This window comes from Pelobates fuscus, chromosome 4 (assembly GCF_036172605.1).
Source record: "Pelobates fuscus isolate aPelFus1 chromosome 4, aPelFus1.pri, whole genome shotgun sequence".
Taxonomy (NCBI): domain Eukaryota; kingdom Metazoa; phylum Chordata; class Amphibia; order Anura; family Pelobatidae; genus Pelobates; species Pelobates fuscus.
In genome coordinates this window covers 220343797-220357889 of record NC_086320.1, presented here as the reverse complement: position 1 = coordinate 220357889, position 14093 = coordinate 220343797, and the positions used below count along the sequence as shown (strand labels likewise).

Genomic DNA, 14093 nt, shown 5'->3' with positions numbered 1-14093 from the left:
AGCTAAAAACAGCTTGCGATCTGAGTGGGAACCCACTGCAGGGCAGGCTAATTGAGCTGTTGTCCGTTCTCACCTCTCTTGCTACTAGTTTTTTTTTTGTTCTCCTATTATAGTAGAGTAGATCTAAGAGTTACTGTAAGATTAGAAGGTAGTGTAGGGTTAGTGTTAGTTTATGTGCTAGGGTCAATGTAAATGTTAGGGGTTAGTGGGGTTAATGCAGGGATTATGGACTAAACAAAGTTTTATTTTTTAAATTTCAAATTTAGGGTGAAAATAGCTGAGCCAGAAACATTTATCTAAGCTTCCAGTTTGGCTTAATTCACCCTAAATTTTAAATTCACTTTTAATTAAGTTTGATTTCTCACTTTAGGAAATAACCAGGGAGGTTTTCGGATATTGTAGGAGTTAAGGCGATTAGTGATATACTTTTAAGGCAGCAGTGGGACATAATCGTCCCAGTGTTGCCTCAGATATAGTGGGATTTCAGCTCCCAGATGGCAGCTATTTTAGTTGATTTTCTCTGGGTAACGCTCACCAATATTAGGCAGCTCAGCACATGTATGTCCTGGTCCAGCCTGTGATTAGAGTACTCATACTGCAATGGAAGTGAAGTGTTCATTGTAAGGAATAAGAGCATGGTAACAAAAACATCCATTCAGTATTGGGTAAAAACCATGATCAGCCTATCAGGTAAGTGGAACAGAAATAATTAAACCAGTTCACGAAGAGTCATGAATGAATCTTATGGGATACTGAAATCTGTTCTTTGAAGCAGGTATTCTGAAGATGGAAACATAATCATATGAAATGAGGGACACTCAACTTCCTCCTTAAATTTAGAAAGCTAAACATCATGTTAGCAGTTAAACCTTTTGTTGGTTACACATTTCTATCCAGGAAGTGGAAAATGCTTTCAGCATTTAGCAGCATCTGATGTTGGCTAATTTCAAGCAAAGGGAAAGACAATATAAATGAGCTTATTAGAACATACAAAATTGAGCTGATTTTTTTTTACCTTCCACGCGCGTGTAGGGTTTCCAGTTGTAGTACCAGCCTCTAAAAGGTTTACTGTTATATTCTGCACACTGTTGGGCTCGGAAGTCAATACTGTTCTTGGGACAGTTCTGGCTATTGCAAAGTTTGAACACCCGAGAAGAACCTTCACAAAATTTTCCTCCATGGATTGGTCTTTAATATGGAATGAAAACTAGGTTGATTTTATGTCTAAGTAAAGTGCAACATATTTAAGATTCTAAAATGGACATTAGTAAAATGCAAACAGTTTTTGGAAAGGAACCTGCCATGTCACTTACAACAAATAACATCTTTTTAAAGAGCATACAATTCCATCTTCACATTGAACTACCAGATTAAGAGAAAAACCTATCTATGTTTCTTCAACTTGTCAATCACACAAGTGGTCCTTCTGTTCTCCAAACATAACAAACACAACTCTGTGCTGCAATACTTTATAATAATAATAATTTCTTGCTTTAGTATGATTTTTATTCTTAATTCTAAACAGATAAAGCTTGTATAGACATTTTCAACAGAATGTAACATTTCTAAATGAAGCTATTATCTGGATTAATTCAGATCTCAATAACTATAATAATGGAACATTGTGCAAATACATTGTCATTCACAAGAAGTTATATAGGGCACTAGTCCTAGGCACTAGAAAAGCAGGAGCAAAAATGTGATGTTTATAATTAACCTAGTGAATATCTAATTTAATGCTGTGTTTGCTTTTTTCAATTCTTAACTATCTATATAGCACATTTCAGAGCTCATTATTTAGATTTAACCCCTCATGTCAGTTAATGCCTTCCTCCTCTAGAATTCTACATACAGTAGACCAGAATGCAATTAGAAAGAAATATAAAAAGTGCAAAATGAAGAGCCATAGCAAGTGGGACCTGATAAATCTTATACATTAGATATTAAAACGGTTCTAAACAAACAATAATTGTCATTGAAAAAGTTATTCATTGGTTCCCCAAAATAGACAGTTTTATACAATAATGCTTAAAGGATGTTTCAAAGTGACAAACTGTAAATTGAAGAGGTGAAGGGTGACAAAACTTTCTCCCAAATAAACTATATTGATGATATTAAATGGAAAAAGATGGTACCGTGGGTTATTACACTGACGCTCTTTGTATGAGACTCCTCCCCCACAGGTCCTGGAACAAGAGGACCAAGCTGACCAGTCTGACCACTGTCCATCAGTAGGCTTTGGACCCTCATCACCATGCTTTACACATTGCCCTCTTCGACACCACTGCAAAGATAATAGAAAATTATCTGTCATAAAATAGAGTGAGTAATTTAACAGACAGGCAAACAGGGCATGGGTTTATTTCCACTTTTTTTTGTCTTGTGGTGTAGGAAAGTAGGATACAATCTTGGGCTTTGATGTGGTGCTATTACAATAATTTTGATACACACAGAGTTATTTACTAAAGTAGGCATTGACTGAAATTAAAATTGAATTCAAAGTGAATTTCAAATTTAAGTCCAAAATAGCAACATTCTTAAATACACTTGTGCTTCTACTTTGGTCTTAAATTTTGAAATTAATTTTGAATTCTCTTTCAATTCCTGTCAATTCTCAGTTTAGTAAATAACCCTGAAAGTGACACATGTCAGATGAGCCTAACCAGTTTAAACCTTGGTTGCTTGCTAAAATGGTCCGTGGATATTGAAAATTAGCATTTATTTAGAAAAACAAACTCAGGTGCCGGTTATATATACATCTGATTCAATTTGGAAAAGGTTCCTACATCATCTTTTTTAAATCCACACAAAATTTATTGGAAACAGTCAATATGAATATGAATGAATATGAATGGTTGTAGATAGCTGAACAAGCTTACAAAGTACATATATTGAAGCTCTTATTAATTAATGGATATTCACTTTACATGAACAGAAACACAAAAAAGGAATGTGTATGTAAATGCCATCAGATCATTAATGGCGGTCTAAATGCTCTGCAAACAAAATAAGAGATAAAGCCTATTATACTGTTTGATTACAGGTAGAAATTACTCCATGCTCTTGCTTACTGATTTAAATAATATTTTACAGTTTTGTGAAATATGTTGCCAATATATTACTATATTTACTAGAATCTTTTATGAAGCATTAACATATTCAGCAAAATGAAAAGTAATTAATACTCAAAACAAATCTGACAGTACCACAATATAAATGATGTACTTGTTTTGTTTGTTTCAGTCCTAACTGCAATTCATTAGTTAGGAGTTCTGTGTCCCCAAATCATGAACCAACCTAAATGTGCAAAGATGATTGATGGCTAGGTCACTGTCACTAAATATTAATAAACAATAAAGTGAAAAAAGGAGGAGTGGCAAAAAAAATAAATATTTTTTTTTATAATATATATTTAATAACCTATAATATCTAAATAAAGATTTTTTTTTTTTTTTTACTGCACCTCCTATTTTTGATCTGTGAACCAAATGGCAGCAAAATACTCCTATCAGTGTACTGCAAAATAAATACAGAACAATAATATATATTTTTGTTAAGTTCTGTACTTTTGTAAAAGGCTTTGCTGAAGCATAGAGCATTACTATGCAATATAATCAACTCTTAACAGGCTTTTAATATAATCGAGAAAAGCATGTTGAGTATATACACTGAAGGGTTAGTTACATTATAATATTCTTGGGTCAATGTAGCTCCAGCTGCTGGATGTCAACAAATGTAATAGCATTGCTTATGCAGTATTACAAAAGAGAATTACGGGCAGTTATGCCACAAAACAAGAAAGAAAAGAAACAAAGTTTTGGGTCAATGAACTTTTAAATTATATGTTTAGTTGCCCTCATTATCAAAAAATGTTACACTTTTTGAACAAGTTTCGCCTATTATGCTAACTTTCAACATCATCTAATTAAAGAGAATTGGCAGGTAATAATCTGTAATTGCTATACCTTAACAATATCTTTTAAAACAGTCAGTACAATAGAATTAGCAGACAGAAAAGAAGAAATGACTTACATCTAGTGCACAGCACGTATTTAGTCATACAAGTTAAAGTGAAGATCTATTTCTCCCACATAAACTACACTAATTAAAAACTTTTATCTCAGCACCTAGTAATTACAGGTCAGAGGGCTTCATTCTTTATTCCCAAAACACCTGGTTGTCAGGGCAGTAAAATATTAGCATTCTGCAGGGTGAACATCAGGGGACATGATCAGGTTTAAAAAAACTGTACATATTGAATTTCCGTTCTCTTTCCATGTGAAAGCAAAGATTTGATCTCTCCTTCACCTCAAGAATATTTTTCTTCCTCGTAGGAACAATATGTGTAACAGAGGCTAGCTAAACATACATACTAAAATAAAATTAAAATATCTCTACAGGATTTTTAGTATTATGTCTATTATACTTAGCAAAATATGTGTATGAGGTCTGAAAAATATTGACAAGGTTATTAGCGAAACACCAAGTTTTGTCCAGATGGACAAAATACAATGAAAATGGTGGAAATCCGACCAGAATTGCAATTCTCGCATTTACTCCCATTGGGAGTTTAGTCAAGTCGGTCGAATTGGAAAAAATAGTCTGAATGAAATAATTGGTGTCTGGTTTAAAATCAGTGGATTTTATGTCCGAACCCTAGACAAAAATAGGATTTGGGATAGGATAGGATTCGGCAACTTGTTCAGTGGTGCCTTAGAATATTTTAAAGGGCGAATTTAACAATCAATGAGACAAACTATTACAACGCCCCATGTAGGACGTACTGAACAGTGAACAACCAGCGGCAGCTTACTGTAAATAAAAACTAGAGACTGAACAGCTATTGATGTCCAAGCTCAGAAAGGCTTCATCCTATGGGAAAATACTAAGTTTGGGACCTGGCACTGGTCCCCCTACAGTGCCCCACGTGGGCATATGTTGGGGCAGAAATTAAATAAAATGGTGAACAGGTGTTTTGTGCCATTTAGTTCATAGATCAAGTGAGAAAAAGTAACGTATAGGGGTAAAAAGAAGATAATATATGTAATATATCTTTATTTATATATATTTTTTAAATATATGATATATTCATATACAAATATAGATTGTTTTACTGCTCCACCTTTTCATCCATCGCCCTAAATTTTGACAAATGGTAGTTCATAACTATTTTTTATTTTAAACCCACAATTCACAATATTTATCCTATAACTTCCTAAAATAAACTGAAACCCTGGACATGTGAGGCACGTGAATATATTTTGAGTTGCTGTTTTAGTTACTTTAGCTGTATAGAAATTGTTATAAGCAAAATTATGAAAATATTTATTTATTTTACTAATTTTCTAAATATTTTATTCATGTGTTATATGTTGCTATGCATACATATGAGGGGTCAGACGCAAGCCCTATCTGTCATCTAAAAATAAACAGACTTATTTAGAGACATATTTTGACATCAAATTAATCAATTCATCATTCATGAATTAGACATGCATTCTGTTTCAAACAAATTGTAATTTTTCTAAATTTTGGACAATCAAATCCGAAATGCTGTATGGATGTAGCAGAACACAAATGAAAAGAACAATGGAAAAAATAATTTTACTTGATTTGTGATTTGTAATTCTTTCTATGGCACAAAAAAAAATTGTATACAAGTGTATTGATTGTTAAGGAATAGCCACTAAATGTTGATTCTATTCATAGATAAAGTGAGAAGAGATCAATAGAGGGAAAAATGAAGGAGCAGTAAAGCAGGGAAAATAAATAAATGCATATTTATATATATTATATATTTAATACATATATAAATATAATTGTTTACTGCTTCTCCTACACGCACACACACACACTGCTCTGTTGGTTACTTCTTTTCACTTGATCTGTGAACCAATTGGTACAAAAATTAGAATGTATCCGAACTAAAACTCTTCATGGATGAATCCTGTATTGCCTTTAAAAACATTTGTTTCTTTTGGACTAGTTGATTTGGGTCAACTACATTTTTTGAATTTAAAGAATTCTAATATATGATATGTCTCGAAACCATACAGTTTTGAATTTAGTTGTAACAAACACATAGTAAAGCTGCATCAATTATGAACACAAGAATTTTTTTAAAATATTCGCAGTCTCCAAGAAGTTAAAAGGGACACCCCACATAAAGCACTTCAGCTGGAGCCTGTCACATTTGTGACAAATGCTAAAAGTGCCAATTTCAACTGAAATCAATACTTTTATAGTTGGGGGCAGAAACACCTCCCTGGATAGCCAGGGATAATTTCGTACTCTTCTATTAGCTCCACAGAGCTAACGAAAGTGACAGGTGCATTCTCAATAAGCTGTATTAAACCTCATTGAGAAACACTGTAAAGCTACATGTCAATGCACATACCTGTGTGAACTCGTGGCTCTAGCACAAAAGTTTCAGTTTGTGGTGGTGAAAACAAAAAAAGAGCTTGCAAAGGCTGCAGACTATACATCGGCAGCTGTTGCAAGCTATTTCTAGATATACCTTCCCCTTAAAAATGAGGAAAACATGCATGCTTGTTTTCATTGGGAGTGTATCTATCTACTACTATCGGCACTACTATCGGCACTTTGTAAATAATGATTCATTCATTTGAATTAGCATCTCTACAGTTGTAGGCCACAAATGTATTACATACACATACATATATTTTTATATAAACCATTCTATGCATCAGTTCAATTTTGAAGTAATGTTTGCAAAACAAATAGAAAGGTGACAAGTTGGAGTGGTGGCAAGGGTTGGCTGGCTATTTATCTCCAGACCACCTCCTCTCTCTGGATGCTGTTGGGAGTCTTTTTGAGTTGCCACACTCTCTAATTCATATATTTCCCAACCATTTCAATTTCCGTGTCCTATCCTGCTGTCCCATTAATCTTGTATGACCAACTTCTTTTCTGGACAGGTCCACAATCGCATGACTAGCCCACCCCCTTCACTAACCTATCACTGGTGTCCACTACTCAATGGGTAAGAATTCAGTTACTCCTTATCATCAATATTATGAAGTAAGCCCTCTTTTTTCAGGCATACCTGAATGTCGGGTTCGACACACCACAATCAGGTCATTGTTTTTGTTTCCCACCATAAATATAATTATATATATATTCATTCATAGTATAGCTATGTAACACATCGCAGCTCAATGTAATATTTATACTTTGCCGTATACTCATAAGCTTAATAATGTGCTAAAAAATATCTCTAAAAATGTAAACTTAAACCTCTCAGCAAGACTTTGTAGGACACACAATGTATTCATAACCTAGAGCACAGTAATCTCCTCAGGAAGGTTTGAAGCAGAAGGTGCTCACGTCTTGAAGTGATTCCCTGGGAAAAAAAATCAGTTCTCCTTTTCTCTATCCTAAACAAACAATGAGCACTTGACAGGGCCTCACATCCTGACATGCTTGGCACTTTATAGTCTTGGCAGCTGAAGAGATGGGAAAGATTTCAAGGAAAGCTGTTACAATTTTAAAATGCAGTCTGCACAGCATTGTTGTCCCAGCACAATGTTTTACTTTGCTCAAGGCTACATCAAACTTTTCATGGGCAACATTTCAGCACAAAAGAGCACTGTCAGAGGCACATGTTTTATGGATCCCAACTACAGAGAAATGACCTTCGTTATTGGACAGTGAAACATGACTAATGGACAGAAAAGTGATTCAGAAAAAAAGAAAAACACGAGCTGAGGAAAACCGAAGTCTGTAGATGCTGGACTGCCTTCTGAATAAGCAGAATAGAGTTTCCAATAAAAGACATGCCTTCTCAAAAAAGCCATGTCATATTTGTTTAACAAGTTTTAATCTACGATATCTTGTCGGGTGTGAAAAGCTGCCGGGTAGCTGCTATTTTTATTCTTCCAGTAGACAAATGCAGCAACACATTAAATAACATTCTCATCTGCCATTAAGCATGCATAGTAAAGTTTTATTTATTTTTCTCTCTGCTCAGGCAAGTTCTCATCACCTCTGAATTAATGCAAAATTGCCTCTAACCTTGCAAATCAAATACAGATGTTATAAAAGGAGAAACAGTATTTGATATATCTTAGCTACCAAGTGCAGCAGTTGCACAGCTCTGAGCAGCCTGTTCTCTGATCATATAGATGTTAACTAAATATAAAGTCAGATTTAGTTCAGGTTATAAAAAGGTTAACCGTGCATGTCAAGCAAGTCAAGACTGTTCTAAGGGAACTAAACTGATATGCATATAATGTAGACCTGTATTTCAGCTTGTAATGAAATCCAGACTAAATCTGCCACGAGTTTGTTAACACTTTTCGGGGAAGTAAAATAACTTGCATGAGTGTATTTTTAGTCCACTTAATAGATTTACTGAGGAGCAATCAGATCTTCTGATTTCTGGGGCTTTAGATGAGTCACCAGTAGAGATGTCCCGAACGGTTCGCTGGCGAATAGTTCCTGGCGAACATAGCTTGTTCGTGTTTGCCACGGATGGCGAACATATGCGATGTTCGGTCCGCCCCCTATTCGTCATCATTGAGTAAACTTTGACCCTGTACCTCACAGTCAGCAGACACATTCCAGCCAATCAGCAGCAGACCCTCCCTCCCACCTCCTGGACAGCATCCATTTTAGATTCATTCTGAAGCTGCATTCTTAGTTAGAGGAGGGACAGTGTGCTGCTGCTGATTTAATAGGGAAATTGATAGCTAGGCTAGTGTATTCAGTGTCCACTACAGTCCTGAAGGACTCATCTGATCTCTGCTGTAAGGACTTTTTAGGACTAGAACATCTAATTGCAGTTGCCTGCCTGCCAGCGTGTGTGTCAGGCTCACAGCGTATACTGTGCCCACTTGCCCAGTGCCACCACTCATATCTGGTGTCACATTAGCTTGCATTTAAAAAAACTAAAAACTTTTTTGACTGTAATATAATAGCGGTCAGTTTCCTTCACACGTGTGCTTATCAGGGCCTGCCAGGGCACAGTGTCACACCAGTGCAACTGATATCTGGTGTAACAGTAGTCTACATTAAAAAAAAAAAAAATAGAAATTTTACTGTGAAATAATAGCAGTCAGTTTCCTTCACACGTGTGCGTTTCAGGACCTGCCAGGGCACAGTGTCACACCATGGAACTCATATCTGGTGTAACAGTAGTGTACATTTAAAAAAAAACAAAAAAAAACACTTTTTTGACTGTGAAATAATAGCAGTCAGTTTCCTTCACACATGTGCGTTTCAGGGCCTGCCAGGGCACAGTGTCACACCAGTGCAACTCATATCTGGTGTAACAGTAGTGTACATTTAAAAAAAAAAAATGTTGACTGTAATAGATTGAATAGCATTTAGTTGTCTGCAAGCGTGTGTGTCAGGCCTACATGTCTACTCTGCCAACTTCTGCCAGTGCACAGTGCCACTCATATCTGTTGTCACAGTAGCTTGCACACATAGTACCACTATTTGAAAAAAAAATGACAGGCAGAGGCAGGCCACCCCGCAGGGGCCATCGTGGTGGTGTGATTCCCTTTGGACCTAGAATAATGCACAGTGTTCAGAGGCCACATACCCTGAACTCGAAAAGTTCTGAGAACATAGTTGACCGGCTAACACAGGACACCCAATCTTCTACAGCTTCCGCTCGGAACCTTGACGCACCATCCTCCTCCAGCTTAGCTTCGGGCACCTCTCAAGTTACCACTCGCCCGCCTGCCGCCACCACCAACACTAGCACCACAGCCGCTTCACTTGATCTGTCAGAGGAGTTGTTTACACATCAGTTGGAAGAAATGAGTGATGCGCAACCATTATTGCCAAAGGATGTAGATAACAGGGATATGTCTCAGTCAGGCAGCATTACACACATGGACGTACGGTGTTATGATGATGATGTTGTACCCACTGCTGCTTCCTTTGCTGAGTTGTCAGATACAAGTGAAGCGGTTGATGATGACGATGCGTCTGTGGATGTCACGTGGGTGCCCGCTAGAAGAGAAGTAGAACAGGGGGAAAGTTCAGATGGGGAGACAGAGAGGAGGAGGAGACGAGTTGGAAGCAGGGGGAGGTCGTCGCAAGGAGCTAGTGGCACAGTCTGACAGCATGCATCGGCACCCGGGATCAGCCAGACAGCACAACAATCAACACATGCTGTTGCCACCACCAGAATGCCGTCATTGCAGTGCTCAGCAGTGTGGCATTTTTTTTGTGTGTCTGCCTCTGACAACAGCGATGCCATTTGCAACCTATGCCAAAAGAAACTGAGTCGTGGGAAGTCCAACACCCACCTAGGTACAACTGCTTTGCGTAGGCACATGATCGCACATCACAAACGCCTATGGGATCAACACATGAGTAGAAGCAGCACACAAACTCAAAGCCGCCATCCTCCTCCTGGTCCAGCATCTTCAGCCACGTCAACCACTGCTGTCCTTCTTGCCCCCTCTCAACCATCCGGGACTCCGTCTCTCGCCTTGAGCAGTTCCTGCTCATCTGCCCACAGTCAGGTGTCTGTCAAGGACATGTTTGAGCGTAAGAGGCCAATGTCAGAAAGTCACGCTCTTGCCCGGCGTCTGACAGCTGGCTTGTCTGAACTCTTAGCCTGCCAGCTTTTACCATACAAGCTGGTGGAGTCTGAGGCGTTCCAAAAATTTGTAGCTATTGGGACACCGCAGTGGAAGGTACCCGGCCGAAATTTCTTTGCACAAAAGGCAATCCCAAACCTGTGCTCGATTGTGCCAAAGGAAGTAATGGCATGTCTGGCACACAGTGTTTGGACAAGGGTCCATCTGACCACTGATACCTGGTCTGCAAAGCATGGTCAGGGCAGGTATATCACCTCCACTGCGCATTGGGTAAACCTGACGGCTGCCAAGCATGGAATGCGTGGCTCTGCAGAGGAGTTGGTGACACCGCCACGACTTGCAGGCAGGCCTGCTGCCACCTTCTCTACTCCTCCTACTCCATCCTCTTCCATAACCTCCTCGGCTGAGTCCTCTTCTGCTGCTGTGTCTTGCTCCACATCAATGGCACCCCCCCCCAGCTCCCCAGGTACTATTCCACATCCCGTATGCGGCCTTGTCACGCCGTCTTGGGGTTGACTTGCCTGAAAGCAGAGAGTCACACCGGACCAGCACTCCTGTCCGCCCTGAACGCACAGGTGGATCAGTGTCTGACTCCGCACCAACTGGAGATCGGCAAAGTGGTTTGTGACAACGGAATAAATTTGTTGGCGCCATTGAATTTGGGCACGTTGACACATGTGCCGTGCATGGCACATGTGTGTACTCTGATCGTACAACACTTTGCGCATAAGTACCCAGGCTTACAGGACGTCCTGAAGCAGGCCAGGAAGGTGTGTGGCCATTTCAGGTATTCCTACACTTTTCGCACTTTTCAGACATCCAGCGGCGAAACAACATGCCACTGAGGCGCTTGATTTGCGACAGCCCGACACGTTGGAATTCAACACTCCTAATGTTCGACCGCCTGCTCCAACAAGAAAAAGCCGTTAACGACTATTTGTATGACCGGGGTGCTAGGACAGCCTCTGTGGGGCTGGGAATTTTTTTGCCACATTACTGGACGATCATGCGCAATGCCTGTAGGCTCATGCGTCCTTTTGAGGAGGTGACAAACCTAGTCAGTTGCACCGAAGGCACCATCAGCAACATCATACCATTTGTTTTCTTCCTGGAGCGTGCCCTGCGAAGAGTGCTGGATCAGGCCGTAGATGAGCGTGAAGAGGAAGAGTTGTGGTCACCATCACCAACAGAAACAGCCTTATCAGCATTGTTTGCTGGACCTGTGGCAACGCTGGAAGAGGATTGTGAGGAAGAGGAGTCAGAGGAGGAATGTGGCTTTGAGGAGGAGGAGAAGGAAGACCAACCACAACAGGCATCCCAGGGTGCTTGTTGTCACCTATCTGGTACCCGTGGTGTTGTACGTGGCTGGGGGGAAGAACATACCTTCAGTGAGATCACGGAGGACGAGGAACGGGACATGAGTAGCTCGGCATCCAACCTTGTGCAAATGGGGTCTTTCATGCTGTCGTGCCTGTTGAGGGACCCTCATATAAAAAGGCTGAAGGAGAACGACCTGTACTGGGTGTCCACGCTACTAGACCCCCGGTATAAGCAGAAAGTGCCTGAAATGTTACGGAATTACCACAAGTCGGAAAGGATGCAGCAGTTCCAAAATAAATGAAAAAGCATGCTTTACACAGCGTATAAGGGTGATGTCACAGCACAACGGGAATCTAACAGGGGAAGAGGTGAAAGTAATCCTCCTCCTCCCACGACGGCAAAGACAGGATGCTTTACAGACGTGTTGTTGATGGAGGACATGCGGAGCTTTTTAAGTCCTACGCATCGCCACAACCCTTCGGGGTCCACCCTCAGAGAACGACTCGACCGACAAGTAGCAGACTACCTCGCCTTAACTGCAGATATCGACACTCTGAGGAGCGATGAACCCCTTGACTACTGGGTGTGCAGGCTTGACCTGTGGCCTGAGCTATCCCAATTTGCTTCTGGCCTGCCCCGCTTCAAGTGTCCTGTCAGAAAGGACCCTCAGTGCAGCAGGAGGTATTGTCACTGAGAAGAGAAGTCGCCTAGGTCAAAAAAGTCTAGATTACCTCACCTTTATTAAGATGAATGAGGGATGGATCCCGAAGGGACTGACAGTGGGCGATACATTCGACTAAAAAAAGCCTGATGAGGGGGACTACTTAACACACCACTGCTATCTGGTGGCACATTAGATTACACGCGCAGTGCCCCAAATTTGAAGTAGGAGGACCAACCAAGAATCTTTTTCCATCTCCCGGTTCCTAAAATCGATGCCAAATACACGTCCCCTGATAGGGGACGTAACAGGGATTAAACTGATAGGAATAGTACTACTTAACACACCTTATAATAACGCAGAGAGAGGCAATGCAGAGAGAGGAGTCTGAAAAAGAGGAGTCAGAGGAGGAAGGTGGCTTTGAGGAGGTGGAAGACCAAACAAAGCAGGCCTCCCAGGGGGCTTGTTGTCACCTTTCGGGGACCCTTGGTGTTGTACGTGGCTGGGTGGAGGAAGAGACCTTCAATGACATCAGTGAGGACAAGGAACGGGACATGGCTAGCTTGGTATCCAACCTTGTGCAAATGGACTGTTTGCGGTTGTTTGCGGTGCGTTAAAAAGTGAGTTTGGTCTGTCACTGTGAAGCGGGCGTAACCCTTACACTACCTGATCGATACAACATCATACCTGATGTTTTAAAGCACATTTAGGAATGTTAGGTGATTTATGCCCTTTATGGATTAAAACCAGACTCTGCATCAACTATGTAATTTTCCATGGGAGTTTTGCCATGGATCCCCCTCCGGCATGCCACAGTCCAGGTGTTATTCCCCTTGAAACAACTTTTCCATCACTATTGTGGCCAGAAAGAGTCCCTGTGGGTTTTAAAATTCGCCTGCCTATTGAAGTCTATGACGGTTCGCCCGGTTCGCCCGTTCGCGAACATTTGCCGAAGTTCATGTTCGCCGTTCGCGAACGGAAAATTTTATGTTCGCGACATCTCTAGTCCCCAGTAGATGTCAATACATATTTGTAAATTTTATGTTCCACTCAAGTCTATTTTGAAACTCAGCTTAAAAAGTCTCCCAGCATTCTTTTAGCTGATTCTGTGTGACTGTGCCTTGGAAATGTTAGATGGATAACTAACCAGCAGTGGTGGAACTACCGCTGGTGACGCCGTTGCTGCTGCACTGGGGCCCACAAGCTCAGGGGGCCCATTCGATGGACATTTTTGATCAGGGGCCAGTCAGGTGTTGTGGCCCCTTAACAGGGTGACTGGGCCCCCTGTTCAAAATAAAGCCACGGTGCTGGGAGGAAGTGAGTAGAAGTCCACTTCCTCCCAGCTTACCAACAAACAGAAGGGAGCACCAGGAGGGAGACTGATCCAGGACCAAAGAGCAGGGAGAGCAGACTCCCATCACACTTAGCCAGATGCCAACTGACCCCAGGGAAACTACCCTCCCGCAATAGAAAGGAATGGAAGCAAGGGGGTGACTAAAAAAACAATAATTTGATCTTTGTGTTTTGTTATC

General features: G+C 40.5%; 1 protein-coding gene across 1 annotated transcript in view; it reads right to left on the bottom strand.

Annotated features, from left to right (window-relative positions):
- Window positions 1–14093, bottom strand: part of ADAMTS16 (ADAM metallopeptidase with thrombospondin type 1 motif 16) — a 214973-nt gene that overhangs the window by 109013 nt on the left and 91867 nt on the right. Inside the window, exons 12-13 of the mRNA XM_063451888.1 lie at window positions 2136–2284; window positions 1016–1188 (exon numbers count right to left, since the gene is read on the bottom strand). Of these exons, the coding sequence (XP_063307958.1) occupies window positions 1016–1188; window positions 2136–2284 (322 nt within the window). The remainder of the gene's footprint in view (window positions 1–1015; window positions 1189–2135; window positions 2285–14093) is intronic.